This window comes from Xyrauchen texanus, chromosome 23, assembly GCF_025860055.1.
Source record: "Xyrauchen texanus isolate HMW12.3.18 chromosome 23, RBS_HiC_50CHRs, whole genome shotgun sequence".
NCBI lineage: Eukaryota > Metazoa > Chordata > Actinopteri > Cypriniformes > Catostomidae > Xyrauchen > Xyrauchen texanus.
This window is the reverse complement of record NC_068298.1, coordinates 37,611,108-37,632,352: the sequence shown is the minus strand read 5'-3', so window position 1 is coordinate 37,632,352 and position 21,245 is coordinate 37,611,108. Positions and strand designations below refer to the sequence as shown.

Below are 21,245 nucleotides of genomic sequence, written 5' to 3'. Positions count from 1 at the left end.
AAAGTTTAACCTCAAATTGCTCCCCGAGTCCACCATGACAGTTGTTGATTTAAAGAAGAAAACCCGCTATAACACCCCTTGTGGCATAACACCCCTTTTAGCATTTCATTAAACCAGAATCTTATTTCTATTTATAACAATGTTCATTAATCACAGAAAACCAAATGTTTATGTGTGCAGCGCATAAAACATATGCTCGATATCAACAAATATAAAATCTAGTTGCAACTCGGTAGTGGCAAAATGGGGCATGTGACAGTTCAAATGGCCTAAACTCTCAGACCATCCTTATTGTTCAGCCTTCTACATTATTGCAGCTGCTGTTTCAGTTCTGTCTTTTAGACTGTGTCTCTCTGTGTTTATCTCGAGTATGCCACAGATGGACTTCAAGTGCATTTCTTTGTGGAGGGTGGAGCCACTGCCAGCGCCCTGTGTAAACTCTCATGCAGAATCACAGACACTGAAGGACACAAGGTGCGTGCGGCTTCCTCTAGTCCTAAAACATCCATCGGTTTTAAAGTTCATTAGCTTTTTTCAACTGGACAAACATGTGCCTGTAAGCAGGGCTGACATGTTAAGAGCTCGTTAAAATGTTTCTTCTGTTCTGTAGTGGTTGATCAGTGGTTAATGGAGATATCTAGAGAGCAGGGTGGCCATGGGCGAATAAATCAAGAATGTAACCAAGTAATCAAGATTCAGGGAAACCAAAGGTGACATTTTAAAAATCGATCATTGGAAAATCCATATTGATCGATGTGAATTGATGCAGATATATTTTAAATAATTTCATTAATGATGGCAAATGAGATGTACATAAAATGTATTAATTTAAGCAAACTCTTATTTTATACAATATTTTCTCATAAGATTTTTATTTTTGTTGACCAGGCTGTTTATCACTGTTCTGTTGCTATTCTGTTATTATCTCAAACACAAGCAATTTGACTCACTTTGAATAAAATCCTGGCATCCTTTTGAACATTATGGGTCTGTACGTTATGTGTCCTTTCATATAATTTTAAGATGTCAGTACAGGGTTTTTCCTAGGTCAAAAATGGTCTTCGGTGATGGCCAACATACATGGTCATCAAGTTGGTTTGTTACATAATCGCAATTAATATTAAACATTCAGTTTATTGGATAGACAAGTTACTTTTGATCATTTAAGCATCTTTTTTTTTTTTTATTCAAGGTGCTGTGGGAAATCAAACTAAACTAACTCAATTTTATTAACACCTTATTTCTAGAGGGCTAGTTATAATATATTTGGACTGTATGTGAAAATGGAGTTAGACTGTGATTTCAGTGAAAAAATGTTTTTCCTACACCATGACAGATACTAATACTTATCTTTAGGCACTTAAGGATTTAAGTCACCTCTGTGAATATATGAAGGGGAACATATCCTAATATCAAACATCATTCAAACAGAACATACAGTACTGTGTAAAAGATTTAAGCACTTGTGTAAAATAGTGCATAGTGAGGACATCTTCAAAAATAATGCCATAAATAGTACATTTTTCAATTAACATCATACAAATTCCAGTTAGGTCTGGGCAATATGACAAAAAATTGTAATCTTGATTTTTTGTTTTTTTACTCATGATGATTCACAATTCTATTATTTTCAACTTTTAAACATACTCCAACATGATTCAAATTTCATGGATTTCTCTAACCAGGTTGCCTTGCATTCTAATAAAAAACACAAGGCGACCTGGTTGGAGAAATTTTTACAAATACGCCACGGGGGGAGTTGTCAACATAGTGTAAATATGAAATTAATTGTAATCTCATAAACCCAGATGTTCTGAAAAATAGAATAAAACAAGAGAACTTCTTAGACAGTGTAGATATTAATTTGATCTAAATTTTATGGGTGAAAAGAAGACTGTTTTTCAACATGCACATGCCAAGGCCAGTTATGGTCTTTAGATGGTGTATACATGAATTATGGAAGATGTTTAGCTGCAATCACACTGTGTACAATTGTATTGGGAATATTACGGCTGTCTTTAATGCCAGTCTCCGTGTTGTTAACCCGTCACATTCATTTGGAGCGCGCCACACACATGCAGCTGATCAGAATGGGAGTGGCATTGTAGATTTTCATACTTGGGTCCTCTTTAAAAGAACTAAACTTAGACCCTTTAAGTGAACCAAAACGTGGACAGAGTGAAAAAATACCCAGTTTAGTCTGTGACCTTGAAAGTGGGCTCAGATCTGTTTTTGGTCCTCTTGACATTACAGGGTATCCATCCATTTTGCATTCACACTGTGTTGTTTTTGTGGAACCCAGACCACCTTTTAAAGACAAATTGTATTATTATGCTACTTTAAATGATAATAATTAGTACTACAAATTAATTTATGAGATTATAAACCCTAGTTTTCTGTTCGTTAAGGGTATACATACTGTGTTTTAGGGGTTAATTTTGTCCCCCACACACTAACGCCCGTTTCACACATACTCCGTTTGCAGTGCGTATGCGGTCTGTATTTTTTTCCGTTCCCATGTTAACAGGTTTGAGCTTTTACACTGCACACTGATGCAGTCCGTTCCGATCCGTTCCAGTTGCGGTGCGTATACAGCAGTGCAGCGATGGTTTACGGACCGAGTCTATTTTTGCTGTGCTGCACCGCACTGAATTAAAGTGGCAGTGCATTGTTCACATTAAAATACACATAGATTGTCAAGAAACTGTAATAATTTCATCATATACGCATAATTACAGTTAATGTGTTCTACAGTTACTAAATTACAGGGTCAAGAAAAACAAAAAAGTATGATTATAGTCCCAAAAGTTGCAAAATGCCATCATATATGATTTTTTTACCCTAAAAAAGACTGTGAATCCAAATGCATCTCATTCTTCTCCTTATTAGCAACAGATATAGCGTGATAGCCTTTCTTCTGTCAACAACTCGAACTACATGTAAAACAAAGAATCACAATGATTCAAATGAATTTTCATACTGTTTCAATGCCTTAGACAATCTCAAAGTTAACGTTTGGGTTTAAAATCAAAATTCCTTTCACATTTTTGTTTTTGTTGCACACAGAAACTGCGGATCAGTAGCGCACTGCAAACGCAGCATATGTGAAAGCACTATAGCGTGTGCTGCGCCTGTACCGCATACGCACTGCACACGGAGTATGTGTGAAACGGGCATAAGAGTGTAATTTATATATTTTAGACTGTGTCTCTCTGTGTTTATCTCGAGTATGCCACAAATGGACTTCAAGTGCATTTCTTCATGGAGGGTGGAGCCACTGCCAGCGCCCTGCGTAAACTCTCATGCAGTTTCACAGACACTGTTTTTTATACAAATGTTATATTACTAACTGCAATGATTAAAAAACTTTAATGGTATATTTTTTTACTTTTACCTCAAAATTATTAAACAACACCATTATTTTTATATAAAATAAGAACATTTTATCATAAATTCACCTTAACACTTTAACTACATGTCCCAATTTATTTCAGGGACATACTTTCATATATTGGGGCCAGATTACTGCCATCTGTTAGAGAGAAAAAGATGAAATTACAACATATAACCAGCAGATGGCTGCAGAGGTCAACTCATTTGCCTGTAGCAAATAGATTTTTGTTTTCAGATCTTATGACTAGTTATGCATTTAGATATATGTTTAGACATTATCAAAGATGTAAAAGGTGCAGTATGTAAGAATCAGAAACCCTTGTTATTAATGACACCTGTGGTCATTAAGCGAACTGCAGCCAGCTACCTGTTGCTCGTGCTCCTGCACAAACTCCATAGGGATGCTAGCAAGCGAGCATCGACCAAAACAATGATGTAATGTACAAAGAGACTGAACATGATCCACCGGTATCATGCTAACAGATGAGATAGCATAAATAAAATTACACAGTTATGATTGTTTTTCTACAAACTTTGAGACAAAGAAATGATTTATCAGCTAACATGGCATACACAAATACAGCTACATACTACTGAACTATACCAGACAGTTTACTGTTGCACTATTGTATGTTTTGTATGTCATATGTTTTTCTACGATCAAGAAACCAGCGTATTTGCTTAAATTTATCCTGTATACCTGACTTTTAGTATAAAGAGAAGATCTTTGAAATTATTTGATAGTTACGAGGCAAGGTAGCTTGCAATTCGTCAGCGTTGGTTGGCAAGATCAATTTAGCTAAAATTACACAGAACGATCTTATGGCACTATTTCACATGCTTCACATTTATGTAAGCTTACCTATTCAATAAGAAGAATGCCAATCCAGGGTCTGTTTTGATCCCTGCCGATGTTCACTCTAATGTTTCAGCTTAGCCAGGTGGGATTCAGTAGAAGGATCTCGGGAGCGTGCATAAACGTCATATGACTTGCTCCTTTAGAAGTCCTGGAAGGGCAAATTTTTTAAGTTGCGTTACAAGCCGTTCACACATTGGCAAAAAAAAATAAATTAAAATTGTTACATACTGCACCTTTAAAAAACATTATTTTTGTAAATGTTTACCTTTTCTTTTGGTTTGAGATTTTTTGAAGTATCAGTTCTCCGTCTGTTGCTCACTAAACGATGTGTCGAATGAAGCGACACTAGGGGTCAATTGAGAAATTGGCAGACAGAATTTGCATGTCCCTCCCCCGGACATACGGGTATAAAAGGATGGAATCTTGCATCTGTCTTATCAGATTTTTTCTTCGGAGCCGAGTGGTTGTATGTTCAGCAAGCTGGTGTTCACTACTGTTCCACTCGCCTCTAAGAGCATTGCTGTTGGATCCTATGGCGCATTACCAGCGGCTTTCTCCCTTCTCTGCACGCTAGTGCAGTCCACACCCCTAAGCGCTTCGACTGCGTTTCCTTAAAGAGCAAATAGACCTGTAAAAGAGTCTATTTCCTCTAAAAGAGTATACACATTGGCTTTTTTGAAGATGTCTTTCCGCCTTTGTGTAGTTCCTGGATGCGGCAAATATCTCTCCGCTTCTAACGGTCTGCCTCGCGGGTCTGGGCTTTAATCACACGCTGGCAGCGTTTAATGAATGGTTCATGTTCTCATTGTGAGACAGTCGAAGGATAGTCCTGATCCTGATGTGCTGCACGACACCTTTGAAGAATTTGCCCCACAGTCTTTGACATTGAGGAAGCAGACGGAGGCCATCTCCCACATCATGCCTCGCCTGCGTTCTGGACAACTCCATCCCCCGGTGGAGGGCCGGGAGGGAAATCTCTTGTCGCAACCTGCCCGGACCGTGGTACCCACAATGCCAGGAAAAAAAGAGAGCAGTTTCCTCACTCCTTCGGTCACCTAACCGGTGCCCCAAAACGCCGTTCTTACGGCGGTCTGGTGCCAAACACCTACAGTCACGGCACCATGGACGCAGTCCCCTCACCTCCACTCCTTCGACTGTAGACTCCTGACAGGTCTGTTCTGGCGAGTCTAGAGGAGCAAGGTAAGTGCTATTGATAATTTAAAAAAAATAATAATTCTCAGCACAATTGTTTCGGGATGCATCTTTGCTCCCCAACATAATATTACCTGCTCCCACCACTGTGATCGCCACCGGGTACGTCATACGTGATCGTCCCCTTAGTGCCCCCTGCTCGGAGCTTGGATGCGTCGCTTACGCTTCCAACCCGTTACGCTGGCTGACCGGGACCATCCGACTCGGCTATGCGAATTAGTTCGCCAGGCACTCGTCCCACAGGGATGCGATAGAGCCATCCCTCCAGCCGAGATGAAGCCTGGGTTCTACGACCCTCACTTCATCGTACCCCAGACAGGCGGTGCATGGCGGCCAATCTTGGACCTGCAAGTTCTGAACCGGGCTTCACACAGACTCCAGTTCAAAGGTGCTCGCACAAAAACGTATTCTACCATGTGTCTAGCATCTAGATTGGATCGCAGCGGTAGACCTGAAGGATGCGTACTTTCTCATCTTAGCTTTGCCACCTTTGCCTTCCTATGGCTCGCGTCCGTACACCCGTCGTACTAGTACGAAGGTCGCAGAGGCCGCCCTTGCCCCGCTAAGGGAAGTGGGCATCCGCGTACTTTATTTCCTCAATGACTGTCTGATTCTAGCTCACTCTTGAGAGTCTCTGTGCGGCACAGGGACCAGGTGCTCATATCCCGAGAAGCCTCAACACTGCAGCGGACGCGCTGTCGCGAAAGGGCACGCTCAGCGGAGAGTGGAGGCTCCACCCCAGGTGGTCCAGCTGATTTGAGAGTGGTTCAGAAAGCACAGGTGGACCTGTTTGCTTCCCAAAAGACCTCCCACTGCCTGCTCTGGTAATCCCTATTGGGGGCTTCCCTCAGGACAGGTGCGCTGGCACACAGCTGGCCCCGGGGGCTGCGCAAATGCGCATTTCCCCAGTGAGCCTACTTGCATAGGTGCTGTGGAAGGCCAGGGAGGGCGAGGAATAAGTCACCTTAGTGGCCTCCTATTGGCCCAATCGTACTTTGTTCTCGGATCTTACATGGCGCTTGACTGCACCTCCTGGCAGATTCCCCTTAGAAGGGACCTTCTTTCTCAGGGATGGGGCACTCTCTGGCATCCGCGCCCAGACCTCTGGAATCTCCGTGTCTGGCCCTTGGACGGGCTGCGGAAGATCCAAGTGGCCTTCCACCTGCTGTTGTAGACACGATCAACCAAGCCAGAGCTCCCTCTACCAGACAGCTTTCCTCTGCCAGGAGGTGCTGTACAAGCTGCCTGGTAGAGGGAGCTCTGGCTTGGTTGATCGTGTCTACAACAGCAGGTGGAAGGCCACTTTAGGATGCTGTGAACCTAAAATGTTTATGACGTTTTTATGGGGCGTTGCATGCAGCCTGCTGCTTTGGCACAAAACTGCCTGCCTGCTACAGCAGTTCCTGTACACGGTTCAGCGTATGGCATGATTGAATAGGGACCCCTAGTGTCACAACGTTGAGTGAGCGACAGACTGGGAACATCTAGGTTACTATTGTAACCCCCGTTTCCTGATAGAGGGAACGAGACGTTATGTCTCCCCGGCCACAACGCTGTACCGAGTCACTGTAACAGCCGAACCTTATTCTCGGCTCCTCAGTGCAAAACCTGACTAGACATTTAGATTTATGCATTTGGAAGACGCTTTTATCCAAAGCGACTTAGAGTGCACTTATTACAGGGACAATCCCCCCGGAGCAACCTGGAGTTAAGTGCCTTGCTCAAGGACACAATGGTGGTGGCTGTGGAGATCGAACCAGTGACCTTCTGATTAACAGTTATGTGCTTTAGCCCACTACACCACCACCACTCCGGTATGTCCATGGGAGGGACATGCAAATTCTGTCTGCCAATTTCTCATTGGCCTTTTCTCAAGTTCAGAGGTCCCCGAAGTGTTTTTTGTGTATAGATTGTAAATGTAGGAAAAGTCAGCAAACCACATCCCACTTGGATGAAGGGAACCATGTTTTTTAAAGAAGCAAATTTCAAAAGGGGTAAAAAAATAAATTAAAAAAGAAGGTAAAAGACCCCAACAGAAGATTAGAGTTAAACATGTTTAATACCATTGAAATTTAATAATCAGCCTATGTACAGGTGTCATTGTTCAATCAAACATATTTTATTGATCTTCTGCATCAAAAAGAACTATTACATTGTGTAAATACTCACCTAAAGGATTATTAGGAACACCTGTTCAGTTTCTCATTAATGCAATGATCTAATCAACCAATCACATGGCAGTTGCTTCAATGCATTTAGGAGTTTGGTCCTGGTCAAGACAATCTCCTGAACTCCAAACTGAATGTCAGAATGGGAAAGAAAGGTGATTTAAGCAATTTTGAGCGTGGCATGGTTGTTGGTGCCAGACGGGCACAATCTGCTCAGTTACTGGGATTTTCACGCACAACCATTTCTAGGGTTTACAAAGAATGGTGTGAAAAGGGAAAAACATCCAGTATGCGGCAGTCCTGTGGGCGAAAATGCCTTGTTGATGCTAGAGGTCAGAGGAGAATGGGCCGACTGATTCAAGCTGATAGAAGAGCAACTTTGCCTGAAATAACCACTCGTTACAATCGAGGTATGCAGCAAAGCATTTGTGAAGCCACAACACGCACAACCTTGAGGCGGATGGGCTACAACAGCAGAAGACCCCACGGGGTACCACTCATCTCCACTACAAATAGGAAAAAGAGGCTACAATTTGCAAGAGTTCACCAAAATTGGACAGTTGAAGACTGGAAAAATGTTGCCTGGTCTGATGAGTCTCGATTTCTGTTGAGACATTCAGATGGTAGAGTCAGAATTTGGCGTAAACGGAATGAGAACGTGGATCCATCATGCCTTGTTACCACTGTGCAGGGTGGTGGTGTAATGGTGTGGGGGATGTTTTCTTGGCACACTTTAGGTCCCTTAGTGCCAATTTGGCATCGTTTAAATGCCACGGCCTACCTGAGCATTGTTTCTGACCATGTCCATCCCTTTATGGCCACCATGTACCCATCCTCTGATGGCTACTTCCAGCAGGATAATGCACCATGTCACAAAGCTCGAATCATTTCAAATTGGTTTCTTGAACATGACAATGAGTTCACTGTACTAAAATTGCCCCCACGGTCACCAGATCTCAACCCAATAGAGCATCTTTGGGATGTGGTGGAACGGGAGCTTCGTGCCCTGGATGTGCATCCCACAAATCTCCATCAACTGCAAGATGCTATCCTATCAATTTGGGTCAACATTTCTAAAGAATGCTTTCAGCACCTTGTTGAATCAATGCCATGTAGAATTAAGGCAGTTCTGAAGGCGAAAGGGGGTCAAACACAGTATTAGTATGGTGTTCCTAATAATCCTTTAGGTGAGTGTATATATCATCTTGTTTTTAATACATTAAGAGAGAAAGCCAATGCATTAAACAGAATGCATTGTATTTTTATATAAGTAATACTGTATTTAGAGAATATTCAAGAAATTCTATCATGGATCATTGTAGATTACTAGTTTTACAAACATATAAAACGATCGATCATAGTTTTATCAATTGACAGCCTTGGGATACTTCCATTCATTGAAAACAATAGTAATATAGCCTATCGTGTGATTTTAATATGAAACTTCTGTTACAGTTTACCGTGATGGTTTTAGTAACGGTGATGTGTAGTTTAACATTCCTTTTATTTTGGTGCATCACAGAGTATTGTTTCCTCTTTGCCTCATCAGTGGTGGTTAGAATGTCAGAGTTGTCTCACTGTTTGAGAGGTTTTACATCCTCTATAGAACTTCAAAGTAAAAAATAAAAAGTCAGTTTAAGTCAAATGGGTCACTAAAATGTTGTGGTCTGCACAGTGTTATTGGGTGATACCCTGTCTCCTAGTGCATGGCAGATTATTGGCACAAGTGATTCTGCCATGGCTTGCGATATACTCACATGAAACCAGGGGTGCATTCCATTGTGAAGGGGCCCTAATCCTTTCATAGGGTCATGAAACACTAAACTACATTTTCTGAGATGCTACCAGATATGCATGTGTTACACATGATAGAAGACTAGGTAAGAATCCATACATTTAAATTTTAAGAGGAAAGTGGATCTATTTTGACCTCACTCAGACAGTCACCACAGTCAGACAGTATTACCTTGAATGACACCATTCTACTACCTGTTCTTGAGACCCAAAATATCAACAAAGTTAGGTGACTGACCTTAGGGGGTTGGCTTACCATACATTCGTGTTAGCCGTCCTCTTCCTCTTTGCCTTTCTCGCCTCTTCTGATACCAGTTTGGTGAATCTGTGTGTATGCGCTATTTTTGGAGATCTAATAATCCATCGCAATATAGTGCAGGTGCCTTGTGTCCCTGAGGATTGCAGTGATATCTCCTCTTATATACATTATATTTAAGGTAAGTGGCAGAGTGAGTATTTACTACCTTGCTATTTACTTGCGTATTCTGTTGTTGTATACTTTGATGATGGCTTTACAGGATTATTACTTCCGACACTTTGGAGAAGTGTACGGATCTGGTGAGTACCCTTTGTTTATTATTAGTAGTAGCTTGAAAGAGAAGTGTTTATTTCCCTGTGATTCCACTGTCTGCTGTGGATGGGCTTTTTCGCCTGGGTTTCTGTGCGTTCGGGCACAGAATAGCTGAATATATTAAGACATTGCTGTCTTGAATTTGTTGAATATTAGCTGTGCACTGCTGGGTTGGTTGATCCCCTGTTTTTATACACATTTATATACATATATTTTATACACTAGTGGTTTGTAAAGAGTCAACCACCGTGCCGCTATTGTTGTGTCTACTTGAGGATATTGAAAAGCCAGCTGCAGCTGCGACTGATTTTTCCTGGCAAGAGAGGGTGCAAAGAGCTAGACTTTTTGAGTGGGTAGCTTGTGAAGAAGTATTCTGGTGCTCCCCACGATAAATGGTCAAAAGCCACAGATGCCCAAGCTGACACTCCATTACAAATCTTGGTGATTCTGAGACTTAGCTGGGAAAATGGACCATCTTAATTCCCATAGACCAGTGGTAGATACACAGAAGAGGACAGTAACCAGGAGGATAAGTTCAGATCTTCCACTACTGATGGAGGTTCTCCATCAATACAATACAATCTGACATTCTCACCAGAATCCTCAGTGCTGCAAGAATTCTGGGTCTTGAGACATAAGACAAAACTACAGCGGCAAAGGGGGTGTTGGCTGGGGTTTCCCACCCCCATCCTTCATTTTCTTTTCCTTTCGCTGAAGACTACTCTCAGATGCTCAGGAAAGCTTGAAATAACCCCAAGGATGCACCCCAGGCATTTTGCAAAAATACAATGTGCTCCAGAAACGGGCACAAGTGGTATGCCTGCAGTAGAAAGTGATATGGCTGCCTTAACACCACTAGGCCCAGATCGAGTTACTGATAACCCACACTTTCACCCGGAAGGAGTGTGAAAAAAATCTACAGTTTAGTTTGTCAAGTCTATAATTCAGCCACACGAGCAGCCAGGTCAGGTAATGCACTGGCCATATTTCTGGCCGCCCTTCTGAAGGTCATATATCCAGAAGACCGTGATGCTATGGGCTTGGTTGAGGCAGCCCTGTCTCCACACTCCAATCTTACCAGTGACATTGGGGCCTCCATGTCATTGGCAATACTCACTCAAAGGCAGATCTGGCTTGCCCAGACTTCTCTGCCCGATACTATCAGGAGGGAACTAACCAATATGCCAGTTGTACCAGGCTGTGTGTTCCACCCAGACTCTAAGACGGTGCTCGATAAGGCTGAGCAGGCACGACACAGAAGGGAATCGGTGCAGCACACATTTGGTCACTCAAGGGCAGCTAGACAAACATATAGAGTTATTCAACCTCCTTAGCCTCCTCGCTTCTATCGCTCGGACTCATGGGAGTATGACAGGAGACAGAATAGCCATTTTCAGGTGTTTGACGTGGCAGGGGTGCAAGGGGTACAGAATCCACCCTCTCCCTTTTTCAGGGATTCATATGACTTCAGTCTGGGACCCAGCCCAGGCACAAGTCTTATCCAAAGAATTTACGCTCACTGTGTTTTATTCAAACTATTTCCTTGTGCCGAAGAATGGTGGTGGATTCTCGCCCATTTCAGACCTGAGGCAGCTGAACACCTTCATAAACCTTTCAAAATGTTGAACACCGCTCAAATTTTGGCGGTCATAGAACCAGATGAGTGGTTCATGTTAATAGACTTCTGGGACGCATATTTTCATGTGCCCATTTATCCAGAACACAGGAAATTCCTCCGTTTTGCTTTCCTAGACCAGGTTTGAGGTCTACCAGTTTGAGGTCCTCCCTTTTGGCCTTTCCCCCTCTCCTCGTGTCTTCACCAGAGCAGCTGCATTCATCCTCTTCAGGTGACAGGCCTAAAGATCCTTCTATACCTGGATGAATGGTTGAGAGAGGCTGTTATCAAACATGTACAAGATCTGGGGTTCAGGATAAATTGGGTGAAGAGCAATACGAAACCATGGCAGTATTATTTGGGTTAGTTTTGAACTCCTTGACAATGACTACTTTTCTGACCCCACAGAGAGTGGCAAAATTGAATATCCTGGCACAAACTTTCCACTTAGGCAAGCGGATAGAGTTGGTTCAGTTCCAGAAGTTTATGGGTATGATTGCCACAGCAATAAATGTGGTACCCATGGGGCTTCTCAAAGCATGGCCACTGCAGTGGTGGATGAACAAGTTCTGACTTGACCCCAAATTACACAGGCTAGTGAAGCTTAGGGTCACTAAAGAAACTTGTGGGTGTTTCCCTGGACCACAGAATACATCAATGTGCTGGAAATGAGGTCGATCCTCCTGTCCTTAAGGCACCTGATTTCGGTTCTACAGGGCAAGTATGTCCTTGTTATTACAGACAATATGTTGGCAGTATATCATATCAATCATCAGGGTGGCACCAAATCACTGCTTTGCCTCCAGGAAACCAAGAAGCTTCTGTTTTGGGCCTTCCCAAGATTTGCTTCCCTCAGAGCACTTTACATACCCGGGGTTTAAACCAGGCCAACAACCTCCTGTCTCCAAGCTTCTTCCAGGGGAATGGCGGTTACACCCAGAGGTGATACGTCTTATATGGAATTGGTTTGGCAGAGCCCATACCAATTACGAGATGTGGTTTTCATTGAGCGGCCAGGGTGGACCATCTCAAGAGTGGCCGGGAGGAGTGTTATATGGGTCAATGACGTGACAGAAGTTTTTTTGTGTCCATATGATTTAGTTAAATTTAAAAGGGTTAACATTTGAAAATAAATTTTCAAATTACTTGCAAACATTCTTTATTTAGGACCTAGTCTAAAAGTTCTGGTTTTAATCAATTTTGAGAGAATATTTGAGGTATGATGACAAAAAATATCAATATGGTGTAACCGTAAAAACTTTGTACCAAATAATTAAACTTGCTTAATGGTGAAATTTTCAATAAAACACCCTATCAACTAGTTTGGCATAATCTTAGATTAGAGTTATTAATAGTAAATAAAAGTAATGGAACACCATTGTTCTGAAAATAACAATACATTTGGGGGATCCTGTCAGTCAAGTCAATTTCCTGAAGCGTCAATTTGGTGTAACCACCATTCAAGGAGCCATATGTTTATGCACAAGAAGACCATGTGATAGGAAATTATATCACTGAGAAATACCCCTGATGACCCTAACTACTGCATAAAAAGATTAGTAACTCTCTTTTAAATATAAAGATAATTTGATATGTTTAGGGTATAGTCAGGTATGCTTGTCAAATGGTATGACCCCAGTAAAACATTGATCATTCATCATAATTAAAAAAATGAGTTGGCTATTTACTTAAATTATGTTTGAAATATTCACACCAAGGCCATGTGCTTGTGTCCATGATAATGCTCGTCAAATTAGATTTTAAATTGAAATGTCTAATGGTGTAACCGGTTACACCATTTGACTCCTATTACAAGCCTGTCTGTTAGAGGAAATATCAGTAGTTTTTGATGCTGATTAAAGTAAATATTATGCAACATTTACATAATATTACATTAAGTAAATACTACTTTGACACCTCCAGTTTAACGTGAACAGCAGCTTTTAAAATTCAACAATTCAGTGATAGGAAAAAACATTACTCAAAGTTAAATATGTATATCTATAAAATACAATTCATTGAATTTCTGCAATCTCACATATATAATAGTGCAATTCCATGCAAAGGTCACCCTTACCATGGAAAAAATAAGTTTTGCGCACACAAATAAAACTGTTGTTAAAATGTTCACTTAGGTCAATATTTTGTTGTAACCACTCTGATCAAAATGTATAGATAATTGCATGCTTTTATCAAGGTGTGTCCCCATGCAGAAACAACAATTTTCAAATTGCTATATTGTAGGACTGGAAACATTTCAAAGCACACATTCAGCCCTACTCACACATGATCCTCCCTCTCTCACACACACGCACAACATTTTTGAAAACATGTTTTTACTCTGAATTTTGGTTGTCAGCTTTTTTCCTTCATTGAAATACAATAAAACACCAAGATTACTTCACCTTGTTGACTTGTCATGCTTGATTTTCAGTGTCAATTTTTTCAACAAACAATGGCTTTTTACTGTAGAAGCAATATGGTCGGGTGGTGTAACTGGTTTGTGTCACTTGGCGTAACCAGTATTTTTCATAACAATATGATAATATACAGGAAAATGTATGTGAAATAAAATTTACTCTTCAGTGTAATTAATGTTTATTTTTTATTTTTATATAATTTGTCAAAGATTATTTAGAAAGCAGAGGTTCTTTCAGCAAATGTCCCACTCAATATTGCAGAAACACATACAATTAAATTTGAGAGATAATTCTATTAAAATCTATTTTCATATGATATTTTAAGATGATGTAATTATTTTGAGTACACATACATACACTAGGTGGATAAAATGTGTAATTTTTCTCATTCTTTTGTGGTTACACCACTTGACATTTTCAGGCGCATTCAGTGTTGCCTTTTGTAAAAAATGGTGCAAATGTAATTTCAAATTATATGAAACCAACACAAATACAAAATGTACATTAGAACAAACCTAATGCATGCTTTTAAACAAGTTTTTAAAAGATATTTGAATTGCTCATCTTGCCAACCCTAATTTGTCATTGACTCCATATGCTTTTCCTCCCATGTCCTTGATTCCTTGTGTGCTCAAACAAGTGCAGTTAGTCCATTAAAGGATCTTACTGATTGCCCCCAAATGGCCAAGCAGACCTTGGTTCCAATTCCTCCTACATCTGATGCTCTGCTGTCCATGGCCTTTACCAATAAGAGTGGAACTTCTCTCTCAGGCAAAGGGCCAGATTTGCACCAAAATCCAACCACACTACAACTCTGGGTCTGGCCTGTTTTCAGTCGCTCTCTCACAAGTTAGACGAGACAGTCTTGAGGACCATAAACAGTGCCAAAGCACCCTCCACTTGGGATAATTACTTAAGTAGATGGTGTGTGTTCTTAACATGGTGTCAAGACAGAAAGCTGGACCCCACTAAATGTGGTATTAATTCTGTTCTTTGCTTCCTTCAGTCGCTCTTAGACTCAGGGAGGAAGGTCAACATGATAAAGGTTTATGTTGTAGCTATCTCTCACTTTCATGGCTTGGTTGAGGGCTTGACTATTGGAAAACACACATTGGTGGCTGTGGCATGGGGAGTGTGGTCATACGTCTGTCTGCGGGAGAGGGAGAGTGATAAGGCTCGTCACCTGGGTTGTAATTATCTAACACCTGTCTCTCATTATAGTGATTGCGGAGGGAGACCTGATAAGGCATGCCAGATCGTCAGAGGGGGAGAGAGCGACATGACATGTCTTCTAAAAGTGTGAAGAGTTTATATTATTGAGAACCTGTTTGTGTGTATGTTGGCCACCAAGAGCCCTTTTTGTTTATATTTCTTTTGCCGCTGAAAAAGTAATAAAAATACTCACATTGACTGTTTGCTGTATCCTGACTCCTCCATTGCCCTCAAACTCAGAAATTATCAGTGTCTCAGTTCCTCAAATGGGCACACAGTCTATGCCCAAGGATAATTTTAAGATCACCATCGTGTGGTATTCCCACGGTCCTACAATCTCTGACCAAAACCCTGTTTGAACAATTGAACCAGGCTGACCTCAAATCACTAACAAGGAAAACGTTTTTCCTCCTCGCTATCTTTTCTGCTAAAGGAGTGGGTGAATTACATTGCATCAGTGAGTGAAGACTGTCTAAGATGGAAGGCAGATTACTCTGGAGTTTCCCTTTGGCCAAATCCGTCTTTCTTAGCTTAGGTGCTTAATTCTAGCACAGTCAACCAAGTATTTGAACTCTGAGCACTTAAGGGAGTGGCACTTACTGACATCTGTGCAGTGGCATTGTGGATCTCACCTTGTCCCTTTAGTAAGTATTACAGTGTCAATGTGGCAGATCTGTTACAGTTGGATCCACAATTCTGCTCTCAGTTGCTAAGCAGGGATGTGAGGAAGGAGAAGCTTCCACCCCTCGTGACCTTGATGGTACTAGTCATCCAAGGTAAAACCGTGGTGACGTTCTGAGTGAGGTCGAATAGATCGTACATTTTGTCTATAACTATAGATCTGTGAGACTGAACGATGACCATCACCATCTCTTATCACTCAAATGGGCAGAGGCTTTCAGGTAAGAGGACGAGTTCGGCCATCCCAGATGTTTATATAGTAAGCCAACCTCCTAATGTCAGACACCTGACTCTGTTGATATTTTGGTCTTGATAACAGGTGGTGGAATGGCGTCATTCGAGGTAAGTCTGTGATGACGGTCATTGTTCGGTCTCATAGTTATAGACATAACTTGGGTTAATTTATGGATTTTTTGCACTACTTTCATCTCCCAGGTTTAAAATCAACATCAAGTCAACATTTCCCTGTGCTATAGTGCATCATCAGTGTCTCATTATTAATGAGACTCTGTAGCTTTACAGAGGGACAGGACAGGCTTTCAATCAATGGCAAAACCTTTCAAATGTTCACTCAGCACACATTTATTAACGTGAGCGTTTCGAGATATGCGGTGAGGTGGACTGTCTCTGACTTGTGACACTATAAAGGGTTTACACTGCAGAGTGAGTGCTTCGGAGGCTTTAAGGGTATAGGGCTCAAATCCTCATTTCATTAGGGCCCTTGGAAGCAGCTTTTTATGAGCACTTCGCTTCAGTTTAGAACTACCCTTCACCATGGCCTACATGATTGTTCTCCCTTCGAATTGCCCTTTGGAGGCTGATAATTCAATTTAGAGCATAGGGTAGGTTTCAATAGCATAGCACACTTGAACATTTCAGATGATAAGTGTATTTAGTGCTTATTCATCTCATGTTCGGTGCTTCATATCATTGAATTTGCTTCAGCCAGCAAACATTTTCAGTGCAGATGAAACCCTGCAGTAGCATTCTGTATAATATTTATACAGAATGCTAGTGAAATCTTTTTTCTAACCTAGAGTCATTAAAACATAAATGTTGGTTTGTTTGGAGTAATGTGATTCTTGTTCTTCAGGTGGTTGTGTTTATGAGTCATTGTTCCACTCCCCCTTTCCTTCAGAGCGAGCTGAAACATCAAGATGTGGAACATTTAAAGGTGGGATCAATAGTGGTTGTCCCAAAGACTTGTCTTTTCTCTCAAATGTATTTCTTGTTGCACTAACACTAATGGCCTACAGGTGGCAACAGTTGCAAATTATGCACTGAAGGTGCACTCAGTTGTTGTATTTTGCTAATTGGTAAACCTTGTTTCAGAAAGAAATTAATTGTATTTTTGAAGAACATGTTTAAAATGATGTCCACTGTCCATGGAATGAAGACTAGTCATATCATAGCTGCTTTATTTTACATATGGTGTTGGGCAAAACGCCGATAGAATAATAGAAAAAAGGCAAGGGAGAGAAAACGGGCTGCTCTCTCCATCAAGGAATTATAGGTCTCTGCAGAACAATAATGGGCGTTTCCCAATCTGTGGGCATTTTCAAAGTGCGATGGGCATTTTTCAACTATCCAATGAAAGTAGGTAATCTCAATGTAGCAATCAGTGGGCATTTCCAAACCAGAATGGGCATTCCTTATCTATCCAATAAAGGTAGGTAATCTCAGTGTAGTAAGCAAATCGTGTAAAGTAGTTAAATGCCCATCCCAGTTTGAAAACACTCACTGAAAAACACCATTTTGTTTTTCTACATAGACACAAGTCTCCCATCAAGTGTATATAGCGGGTGAATCATATGAATAAAACATGCTGTTCTCACAAAGCCATTGTATCTTTAGGACACCCATGTGCTTCCACCTCCCATCGGCTTTGATGTGAAAACAAGCACCACGATTCCTCCCTGCAAGGTAACTGAAGGAATCCATTTTATTTTGCATTATGATTGCCTGAAGCAAAATTTTGACTGCTTTTGTCTAATTAATTCAGGGCAGCCACTTTGTATCAGAAGAAATCAAGGGCTTCATTCAGGGTTTCCTGCAACAGTAAGTGCACTTGTATTTAACTACAGATGTTCCTTAATGCAGTTTTTGATAAACATTATGTTGAGCCAAAATATCAGTTGTAATGGAATAATACGGTACATTGTTTTGACCTCTATGATTTCTACCATTGAACATGGGTTAAAGGTAACAATTTGCACGTGGATCAACCTTGAGAGCCCCATATCTATGGGATTTAAAAATGAAGATACAAAAAGCATAGTTCAGAACCTGAAAGGATATTAAGATATATTTAATGCTTGTGGAGTTATAGACACGCCAACTTTGGAAAAACAAAACACAAAAAAGTGTTTTTCTGGACTCACTCCATTGTCATATAATCCAACAAGGGCTGCTAAAGTCAACTGATTTTAGTAACAGAACTATCACTTTGTAAAAATGAAATAATTAAGCTGCCACCTTTCTAATATTTTAATTTTTTTTACCTGTTGTTTTTCTCAAAAATCAAAGGCGAAAATGTTTCCTTTTGACCCCGCTCTACAAAGTAATTACTCTAAATATTGATAAAAAAAAAAAAGTTACATCATATTTAATGTTTATATTATGGCTGTGAATCAATATTTTCTTTTACTAATTAATTGCAAATTTTTTCCATGATTAAATTATGGTACTTGATGCATTACAAAAAACATTAAAAAAAACATCAAATATATTTAAAATTTTGCAGATAAGATTTAATTATACACATTTATACAGGTATTATTCTTTGATACAAGTATACATGCCATAACATCAGACATTTGGGCAAAATTTGCATTTTTCAGTGGCATTTTTCTTTTAATATTATGATCAAATGGGCAGATTCAATTCATATCAAACTTTGGTATGAGAAACTAAAGTGTACATTGTCAATGCATTATTAGACACTCTACATACAGATATAAAACATATTGAATGCTGAAGTTTAATTTGCTTAAGTTTAAAATCTCTAAACTATTATTTTCTCCAGCTGTCGTCTCTACAAGTGTCTGCAGCTTGCTGAACGGCCAGGTCCTTCTCAGTCTCTATCGTGCACACGCTGGTTTTCTCTCGGTCGGTTTCACTTTTGAAATGGGTTCAGATGGAAGTCAGTGCATGATTTTGCGCAATGTGAAGAGATAAGGCTGCTTTAACACTGCCCCCAGCCTAATCGAAGTCTGCCAGAACAACTCGGGACACCTTTCTATCTGTGAAGTTTCAGGAAGTGAAAAAAAAAAAAAAAAACGGATACTGCATTAATTGCGTTTTTGTTTTGTTTTTTTGTAATGCATTAAAAAATATTTATTGCCAAAATTAACATGTTACATTTCCCAGCCATAGTTTATATATAATTGTATTTATATATTTTATATATTATATACTGTATTTCAACAGAGAAATGATTAACAAAATCAAACATTTCTGCCAGGGAATGAAATTCTGAAATTTGGTTAACATTCCATTTGCATTTAACAGTTTTGCTAAATGCTAATGCACCCCCATCAATCAATGGTAAAACCTTTTAAATATTGGTGTGGCACGCATTTATTAATGTGAGAGTTTTGAGCTATCAGGTGGGGTTGACTGTTTCTGACTGGGTCTCATTTAAGATGTGGTTTACATTGATTTTCGCTTTCAAAAGCTGCACCTTCTTTGAATGATCAAAATCTATCCCTGACCTCTTCCGAATGTGGTGTTTTCTTTTTGTTTTTTTTTCTCATGTAAAAGGGGCCTGTTTGTTTTGTGTCAGTTATTATAGTGTTTACGACTCTGGGGACAGACAGCCACTGCTGCTGGCATACCATGACGGTTCCTGCTTCTCTCTCACTGTACCACCCATATACAATCCCTTCAGGTACAGTGTGAGCTCTCTTTAAAACACTGCCCATCTGAGATGTAGCATTCTGTGAAGAAAATTTTTGCCTTCTGACACCTTTTAATATCTTGGTGAATCTCATGAAACCATTCAAACACATATCCCGGTTACATTTCACCCCGAAATCAACAAAGAAATATCTTTCTACAAAGAAAATCTTAAGACCCTTAAGATTGCTTTTATTGGCTAGGTCTGTCGATTCAACATTACTTTAGTGTGAAAAATGTATGTTAAAAGATTTACACAATCATGCCTTTGAACTATACTTAATAATTCTGTAAAAAGGAATGTTCCTGCTATTGTAGCTATTCATGCTTTATTTAGTAGGGGGTAGTCAGTGCAACTCCAGCTGTACAGACAACACGCCTCGTCAAACCAATGAGAACAGGCAGCACAGCCTTCCACAGACAGGCTTTTGCGCTGAATGAAAGTTGGACCGAACTAGGTTCTTGAGATGTGTTTCAAATTACGTTTAACTTTGTGCAGCATGCTAAAAACACAGCTTATGTGACTAGAGATGCTGGAAACTTGTGAGATGCGATGCAACCAAAGTGAGTAGCTCCAAAAGCGATGGTTTAAGGAAGTGACGTCTTGTTCTCAGTTGCCTCCCCTTCTGAGATAGTCAATCCGTGCATTTTATCACGTGGCTCGCCGTGCATGACACCGCAGTGACTCACAGCATATGGAGGTTCATGGTACTCTCCGCAATCTATGAAGAACTTAACACGTGCCCCATTGAGAGTGAAAACCACTTTATCACAACCACGAGGAGGTTACTAGGGATGGGCATTTTGGTAATTTTGTCTACTTGAGTAGGAGATTTTAAGGGGCAATTACATGTTCATAACTGTATATATAATAGCATGTCTGACAAACGTCTATGGCTGCTGCTTTGCATGTTGTTGTTCTGGTGTATCATCTATTCATTATTATAGGCTTTTATAAAATGGTATGTTACTAAATGTACAAAAGATTGCATAATCAAAATATAATACATCATATTTTGTCATTATGTGAAGATTCCCTGCCCAATGTGCACAACACGCGTTTCTCTGTTCTTCCTTCAGGTTACCGTATTAATCTTAGTAAGTGCGCACCAGTTTTTTAGTGACTGTCTGAACAGTATATTTTCAAATAACAGGAGATGCAATAACCATTGCGTTTTAATATGCGTGTTAATTTGAAGTTCAGTTTTGAAGATGCTGCATTGTGTTCCATTTAACAGCGCTCTGTCTAGCTGTTTGAAACACTCGCCTGCTGTACACTGCCACACGTGCCTTGTGTGTGTGTGTGTGTGTGTGTGTGTGTGTGTGTGTGTGTGTGTGTGTGTGTGTGTGTGTGTGTGTGTGTGTGTGTGTGTGTGTGTGTCCAAGTCCAAATGTTTGTTCTTGTGAAGAAAGCCGCGATGCT

General features: G+C 40.4%; 1 protein-coding gene across 1 annotated transcript in view; it reads left to right on the top strand.

The window, feature by feature from the left end:
* Nucleotides 1–21,245, top strand: part of LOC127663482 (nuclear RNA export factor 1-like) — a 36,142-nt gene that overhangs the window by 4,013 nt on the left and 10,884 nt on the right. Inside the window, exons 5-14 of the mRNA XM_052155080.1 lie at nt 370–474; nt 5,069–5,302; nt 5,413–5,452; nt 15,485–15,560; nt 15,890–16,020; nt 16,245–16,267; nt 17,019–17,099; nt 17,780–17,848; nt 17,928–17,983; nt 19,710–19,814. Of these exons, the coding sequence (XP_052011040.1) occupies nt 370–474; nt 5,069–5,302; nt 5,413–5,452; nt 15,485–15,560; nt 15,890–16,020; nt 16,245–16,267; nt 17,019–17,099; nt 17,780–17,848; nt 17,928–17,983; nt 19,710–19,814 (920 nt within the window). The remainder of the gene's footprint in view (nt 1–369; nt 475–5,068; nt 5,303–5,412; nt 5,453–15,484; nt 15,561–15,889; nt 16,021–16,244; nt 16,268–17,018; nt 17,100–17,779; nt 17,849–17,927; nt 17,984–19,709; nt 19,815–21,245) is intronic.